The following is an 8,645-nucleotide window of genomic DNA, read 5'->3' as shown; positions in this document are numbered from 1 at the left end:
CTTGCCGATACCAGGAGGCATACGCAGGGTTCGCAGTGGGAGGCGCTGCAGCAGCCGAGGCTACTGTTTTCGCCGGGGGTGCCGTGCCGTCGATAAAGGCAAGGAGACCATAACCATCAAACAACGATTCGAGTTGAATACGCCATTGACGATAGTTGGTGCCGTCGAATTTAACAACGGAGTGCACGTTGAGGAGAATGAAGGGATTTTTTGGATCGTGAGGATTTGGGATCGTTGCACCCGACATTATCGATCGAGGTGAGGAAGAAAAATTTAGGGTTTCAGAGAGGATTGAACCAGTCTCGTGATACCATGTAAGTTTGAATGATTGATATTATAAATTGGATGATTACAACTGAAGGATTACAAGCCTATTTGTAGTAGAATGCTAAGATATGCAAGAATATAATATAGCTACAATTAAGGAAGATAATAACAGATTATTTACACGAGAATTTGTTAGCTAAAATTAGGGGAGAATAATTAGTTTCCTAATTCTTCTCTACACTTAGTACACTGTCCTACTCTCAAGTCCCTTTCACCTTTAATCATAGTGGATCCTTTTTCCTAGTTCTAGGATTGTAGGTGATCCTACTTTGTACTGTAGAAGGATTTTGTGCAGTCTTAGGATTGTCCTCTTTACACAACCAGAGTCGACCTATCCGTCTACTTCCTCTGAGTGGAATGCTGCATTCCTCTCTTATGAGAATGTAATTAGCAGTAATACTGATGAGTTAAAGTTGGAAGCGACAATTAAGCTTGGGGGTCAGTTACATCGTGCTCCTAAGCATTTGTTATTGCTTACTGTCCCTATACTCGTTAGAATCCTAGAAGATTTGCCAGGGGCTTCTGGCCCTCTCAAGAAGCCGCTTGTTGCTTGAAGCGCGTAATTTGCGATAACGAGGATCATGAGTTGGCAACACTTGTTTGTGAACCAAGAACTGTTGCTTCGCTTGTGAGCATTTTATCACGATCTGATGGCAGATGTCAGAAATATTTGACAAAATGTTTATGGGGTGCGGCTTGTTATGTAAGTGACAGCAGAGTATGTTAGAATATTTAATAATATTCGAGTGGCCTATGTGTTTCGGGTTTAAATAAAAGTTAAGTTAATATTAAATATTACGGGACTTTAATATAAAAGACGACACCGTGATGGATCGGTCTCGATTAAATGTAATTAAAGTTCGGGAATTATTATTCCCTCCTACCTTACCCTAATATACGTCGTTTTTCACGAAAAGGTACGAACGGTTTTGTTTTTGCGAAAAGGTACGTAACCCATCATATATATATATGATGGGATACAGTAAGAAAAGAACACATTTTATAATCATCTGACAAAAACACAAACATACGTACGATTAAAGAGGTGAAAGGGTGAAAGTCTGTTTCTTCCTCCATCATCAAAGGGAACATTAAAGAAAGGGTTAAGGAGGAGAATCAATTGGTTTATACTTCTCATTATTGAATTGATTGCGTCTGTAAGACATGGACCAAGGTTAGTCTTCTATTCCGTCTTTATAATTGTAATAGGGTTGAATTAATTCAAGTCTATATGTTCTTGGGACTGATTTCATTATTGAAATCGTAAAGTTAATCTTACATTTGGTATCAGAGCCATTATAGATTTGATTAATTTACCCATTAAAAGTTATACAAATTAAATTGTATTTACATGATGTTATGTTTGCTCGCCATTATGATAGTGAAAATTGTATTGCTTATATTTTGATACCCCTGCCTGATCACTTAATACTAATTTTTCGTCATGTTCTTAATTGGTGCTTCCGCTGTTTACTAAGAAGAGTTTGTTATTAATATGATCATGGGTGGATTCATTATGGTATGCATTAATTTTCTTTTTTGTTTGGTGATGATCATCCATGTTCGATCAAGGGGCAGTAGTGACAATTGGAATGCAATCATGATATTCTTTACTTTTTTACTATGGATTGGCATACTGCAGCATATAGATTCCTTTAAATTAACGAAACTGTTTCATTTCATGGCCTCTTTATTTGAACAGTTTTCATGCATTGCACTTAATGTTTAAATGAATCCCATAATACATAAGTAATACATAAGCAACGCAATATATGGATTACCTGTAACAGCCATGAAATGATGATCCTTTTGTTAATTCGTTTTTGTCTCAAGTGATTGATTTATAATTATAGTATTTGTTATCATTACGGATTGTAGATAATATGTAAGATTGAATTATAAAATCAGAAAGAACAATCACATTAAAGTAATGGGTAAATTCATGTTATGAATTATTAACATATTATGATGATATATTTACCATTAAAATTAAATGTTTACTTTGTATATGGCATGTTAGTCACCAAAGTGGCCTTGTTATATTATATTTAGACATTTGAAGTTAAAGTTTTAATTGATCATGATTAAAAGAGATGGTTAAATGACATTACAGTACGATTGATCAATTATTTTTTTGTCATCTATATTTTGGGAGACCACCCAAAGGTGGGTCATAAAATATAGTCGATGATACAAAAGGATTAATTATTCATAAAGTAGGTCTAATAGTATGTATATCCAAAGATAACATTCTTATTTGATTCATGTGTGTTAATAATTAATTGTTAAAGTATATATTAACATCAATGATGGTTACTTGTATTTAAGTGTTGCCCAAAGGTCATTTAAATACATGTATAAAAGTTTATATAAATTATTTGAATATGTATGGTAGTTTTCAAAGCACTAATTGGTAACATGTATAAATGATTGCAGCATCTCCAAATTTGTTTGCATCTGCTGACTCTTTTGTAAAGTTTAATGGGCTTAATTATGATGAGTGGGCATTAAAGATCCAGTATACACTGGGTATAATGGCTTTGGACATTGCCATCCTGACAGATGAGGTGCCAACAAAAATTACACCTGAGAGTTCCGAAGCCGAAAAGTGCCATTATCAGGCTTGGGCGAAATCTAACAGGTTGGGTTTACACCTCATGAGGATGACAATGGCTGATAACATTAAGCCCTCCATGCCTAAAACAGAGAAAGAAAGGGAATTCATGCTTAAAGTAAAGGAGTGTTCACAGTCGGATTTAGCTGATAAGTCAATTGTTGGTAGTTTAATGAGTGAGCTGACTACTAAAAGGTTTGACTGGTCTCAACCGATTCATGATCATGTGACACACATGTCTAACTTTTGACAAAATTGAAGACTTTAGGAATGGATGTAAGTGATACTTTCTTGGTCCAATTCATCATTAACTCTCTACCTTATGAGTTTGGCCAGTTTCAGGTGAACTATAACACCATAAAAGATAAATGGAACTATCAAGAGTTAAAAGCCATGCTTATACAGGAGGAGGGGAGATTAAAGAAGATGAAAGATCAAGTTGTTCATTTCTTGAGTCATGATGGTGCCAGTAGCAGCAAGGCTAAACCGAGTAAGAAGGGTAAGAATGGTAAGAAGGGAAAGTCTTTCTTTAAAGGACCTGAAAGTGCGATCCAGAAAGAAAAGAAGTGTCACTTTTGCAAGAAACCTGGACACTTCAAGAAGGATTGTCCTAAAAGGAAGGCATGGTTTGAAAAGAAAGGTAAACATTATAGTTTAGTTTGCTTTGAATCAAATCTTATAGAAGTACCTAGTAATACTTGGTGGTTAGATTCTGGTGCAACTACTCATATTTCTCACATTAAACAGGGATATCGTATGATCCAGCCCATAAGAGGAGCTGAACAGTTTGTATCCATGGGAAACAGGATGAAAGCACGCATTGAGGGCATTGGGACTTCTGATTAATCTTAGACACTGGTTGTCATATAGATCTTCTGATTGTCTCTATGTACCCGATTGTGCTAGAAATCTTGTATCATTAAGTAAATTGGATAATTTAGGTTTTAATTTCAAGTTTGGACATGGTGTATTTTCTATGTACCGTAATGAATACTTTTATGGTAGTGGTACTTTGATTGATTCACTTTATAGGTTCAATCTTGATGTTAAATTCTCCGATTCCCTATTTTATGTTGAGTGTGAAGGTATTAAACGTAGTGCATCGAATGAAAAATCAGCTTACTTGTAGCATCAAAGGCTAGGTCACATATCCAAAGAAAGGTTAACGAGGTTGGTAAAAGATGAAATTCTACCTCAATTGGATTTTAGTGACTTAGATGTGTGTGTAGACTGCATTAAAGGTAAGCGGACTAAACATACGATAAAGAAATCGCTCAAGAAGCTCTCGGCTTTTAGAAATTATACACACCGACATTTGTGGACTTTTTGACACTCCATCTTGGAGTGGTGAAAAGTACTTTATCACTTTTATAGATGATTTCTCGCGGTATGGTTTCATTTATTTGTTGCATGAAAAGGCTCATTCCGTGGATGTCCTTGAGATATTCATAAATGAGGTGGAAAGGCAGCTAGAAAAGAAAGTGAAAATTGTGAGATCGGATAGAGGTGCTGAGTTTTATGGAAGGTTTACTGAAAATGGACAATGTCCTGGTCCATTTGCAAAGTTACTTGAAAGTAGGGGTATTTGTGCACAATATACAATGCCCTAGTACACCTCGACAGAACGGTGTTCTTTGAAAGGCGGAACCGTACTTTAATGGAAATGGTTAGGAGCATGTTAAGTAATTGTTCTTTACCTCTTTCACTATGGATTTATGTATTAAAGACAAAGAACCTATGTTTTAAATCGGGTTCCTAGTAAAGCAGTTCCTAAGACTCCTTATGAACCGTGGACGGGAAGGAAACCGAGTTTAAGACATCTTCGAGTTTGGGGTTGCCCAACTGAAGTAAGGTTGTATAACCCAAATGAAAAGAAGCTAGATCCTAGGACAATCGGTGGTTATTTCATTGGCTATCCGAAAAGTCAAAGGGGTATAGATTTTCTTGTCCTAATCACGATGCGAGAATAGTAGAGACTGGAAATGCTAGATTCATTGAGAACGGTCAAACTAGTGGGAGCATTGAACCACGAAAAGTGGACATTAAAGAAATTCAGGTTGAAGTTTCTTCTCCTGAAGTTGCACGTGAAATTGTTGTACCAATCGTGTCGTCACAGTCAAATGACATAATGGGACAACAACGAAATGAAGTGCAAGACCCACAAAATGACAATAACAATGATGATCAAGTCACAATTCAAGAGGAGAATAATATGTCACGTGAACAGTCAAGGCAACCTGTAAGGCGAAGAAGGGTAGTCAATGTTCCTGAGGAACAATTAAGGCGATCTATAAGAGAAAGAAGATCAGCCATCCCAGATGACTACGAGACATATAACGTTGAATGTGACTTGAGCATTAGTGAAGATCCCGTCTCATTCCGTAAGGCCAAGGAAAGTGATAATTATGAAAAGTGGTTAATTGCCATGAAAGAAGAGATGAAATCTATGGATGACAACAAAGTATGGGACTTAGTAGTGTTACCTGAGGGTTCTAAGGCCGTTGGGTCGAAATGGGTCTATAAGACCAAAAGGGACTCTAAAGGTAACATTGAAAGGTATAAGGCTCGACTTGTTGCCAAAGGTTTTACTCAGAAAGACGGTATTGACTATAAAGAAACTTTCTCTCCGGTGTCAAAGAAAGATTCTTTAAGAATTGTCTTGGCTTTGGTAGCTCATTATGATCTAGAGCTTCACCAAATGGATGTAAAGACCGCTTTTCTAAACGGTGAGCTTGAGAAAGAAGTATATATGGACCAACCTGAGGGATTTGCATCCCCGGGTAATGAAGATAAGGTGTGTAGGCTGAGGAAGTCGATATATGGACTAAAACAAGCTTCTAGACAATGGTATTTAAAGTTTAATGATACCATCACATCATATGGGTTTGTAGAGATTACCGTTGATCGGTGTATCTACATTAAAATCAGTGGGAGCAGATTTATTATTTTAGTCTTATATGTTGATGATATTTTACTTGCTGCGAATGATCTAGGCATGTTGCATGATGTAAAGAAATATCTATCTAAAAACTTTGAAATGAAAGATATGGGTGAGACATCCTATGTGATCGGAATTGAAATTTTCCGTGATAGATCACAAGGATTGTTAAGGTTGTCTCAAAAAGCTTACATTGACAAAGTTTTAGAGAGATATAGAATGAATGAATGCTCTGCAGGGATAGTTCCTATACAGAAAGGGGACAAATTTAGTAAAATGCAATGTCCCCGTAATGAGCTGGAACGAAAAGAAATGGAGAAAATTCCCTATGCATCTGTGGTTGGGAGTTTGAACTATGTTCAAACATGTACTCGACCAGATATCAGCTTTGCTGTTGGAATGTTGGGTCGGTACCAAAGTAATCCCGGGATGGACCACTGGAAAGCTGCGAATAAAGTCCTTAGGTACTTACAAGGCACTAAGGAGCTCATGCTTACTTATAGGAGATCCGATCATCTTGAGGTGATTGGTTATTCAGATTCAGATTATGCCGGATGTGTTGATAGTAGAAAATCAACATTTGGCTACTTGTTCCTTTTAGAGGGGCAATATCATGGAAAAGTGGGAAGCAGTCTGTCATTGCTACTTCTACTATGGAAGCCGAATTTGTGGCATGCTTTGAGGCCACTATTCATGCATTGTGGTTGCGAAACTTTATCTCGGGACTTGGGATCGTCGATAGTATAGCCAAGCCGCTGAGAATTTATTGTGACAATTCTGCACCCGTCTTCTTCTCTAAAAATGATAAATACTTCAAGGGTGCTAAGCACATGGAATTAAAGTTCTTATCGGTCAAAGAGGAGGTACAGAAACAAAGGGTGTCATTTGAGCATATAAGAACGAATAAGATGGTAGCAGATCCATTAACTAAGGGATTACCACCCAAGGCGTTCATTGGCCATGTAGAACGCATGGGTGTTGTATCAAAGGCCTTATTATTATAAAGTTAATATGCTTGTAATAAATATGACATCTAGAATTCACTTATAGTATTGTTTCTGTTATAATAGACATGTTAATCATTATAGTATATGTATACATTACAGTTATTAGATTACATGTGACTAATTGTGAGAATTAATGTTCTTCTCAAATTAAAGTTTTACCTAGATTTGGAATTGATTTGTGATACATGGAAGGAATCATGTCGATTAGTAAATGATGTGTGACCGCCATGATCCAATTAGTTCTATTTCGATTAAGTATATAAAGGTTAGTGAGCTTAACATAAAAGTGCACATTATAGTAATTGAACCATCAAGTCAACACAAAGGCCAAGTGGGAGAATGTTAGAATATTTAATAATATTCGAGTGGCCTATGTGTTTCGGGTTTAAATAAAAGTTAAGTTAATATTAAATATTACGGGACTTTAATATAAAAGACGACACCGTGATGGATCGGTCTCGATTAAATGTAATTAAAGTTCGGGAATTATTATTCCCTCCTACCTTATCCTAATATACGTCGTCTTTCACGAAAAGGTACGAACGGTTTTGTTTTTGCGAAAAGGTACGTAACCCATCATATATATATGATGGGATACAGTAAGAAAAGAACACATTTTATAATCATCTGATAAAAACACAAACATACGTACGATTAAAGAGGTGAAAGGGTGAATCGATGATAGAGACTCTGTTGCAGTGTTTCATTCTTTGAACAAGAATTTATTTCCTATGGTTGTAATCGATTTGTATCCGATTGAGCTTGGCATATGTTGTAGATGTCGTATGACTTTTTATTAATGATAATGATCTTTTCTCAAAAAAGAGGTGAAAGGGTGAAAGTCTGTTTCTTCCTCCATCATCAAAGGGAACATTAAAGAAAGGGTTAAGGAGGAGAATCAATTGGTTTATACTTCTTATTATTGAATTGATTGCGTCTGTAAGACATGGACCAAGGTTAGTCTTCTATTCCGTCTTTATAATTGTAATAGGGTTGAATTAATTCAAGTCTATATGTTCTTGGGACTGATTTCATTATTGAAATCGTAAAGTGGACCAAGGTTAGTCTTCTATTCCGTCTTTATAATTGTAATAGGGTTGAATTAATTCAAGTCTATATGTTCTTGGGACTGATTTCATTATTGAAATCGTAAAGTTAATCTTACAGAGTGTACATATTCACAAGCGGAGGGCTGGAAGCTGTCATTGAGTTACTTTCTTCTTGCACGGAAATTAGGAGAATACATCTCTTGGAAGTACTGAGTGCCTTGGCATTGCTCAGAGATGTCAGGAGGGCTTTAGTTTCTTCTGGGAAACTACATCTTCTTATTGAAGCTTCCAGGTTTGGTAGGATCGTGTCCAAGGAAAGAGCTGCTCAGGCAATTGGACTGCTCGGAATTGCCAGGAGGGCTAGGCGTACACTAGTTGCTTTGGGTGCGATACCGGCTCTTGTAGATTTGCTTCGGGACGGAGATATCTCTACAAAACTAGTGGCTGGAAATGCATTGGGTGTTATTTCATCACACGTGGATTTTATTAGGCCAGTTGCGGAAGCTGGAGTCATTCCTTTATATGCAGAGCTTCTCCGTGGTCTTGAAATTTCGGTGGGGAAATTCTTGAGGATGTATTCGTGTCTTGGCTGTTGTTGAAGCCAATGCGATTGAGATTGTACAGAGACTTAGTGAGAATTCTTCGAGAAGATAACGCTGAAGCCTTGAGCTGCGCTGCTTCTGCTGATGTGTTGTGGGATCTTTCAAGTT

At 36.8% G+C, this 8,645-nt stretch overlaps 1 protein-coding gene across 1 annotated transcript; it reads left to right on the top strand.

Moving 5' to 3' along the window:
- Window positions 1–2,996: 2,996 nt before the first annotated feature.
- Window positions 2,997–8,534, top strand: LOC141629094 (uncharacterized). Its single transcript, XM_074442155.1, has 7 exons — window positions 2,997–3,101; window positions 3,203–3,726; window positions 3,812–4,026; window positions 4,316–4,522; window positions 4,915–6,550; window positions 7,938–7,946; window positions 8,054–8,534. The coding sequence occupies exons 1-7, from the start codon at window positions 2,997–2,999 to the stop codon at window positions 8,532–8,534; spliced, it is 3,177 nt and encodes a 1,058-aa protein (XP_074298256.1).
- Window positions 8,535–8,645: the final 111 nt, after the last annotated feature.

This window comes from Silene latifolia, chromosome Y (genome assembly GCF_048544455.1).
Source record: "Silene latifolia isolate original U9 population chromosome Y, ASM4854445v1, whole genome shotgun sequence".
Classification (NCBI taxonomy): Eukaryota; Viridiplantae; Streptophyta; class Magnoliopsida; order Caryophyllales; family Caryophyllaceae; genus Silene; species Silene latifolia.
The sequence above is the reverse complement of the archived record's forward strand: the minus strand, read 5'-3'. Positions and strand labels throughout refer to the sequence as shown.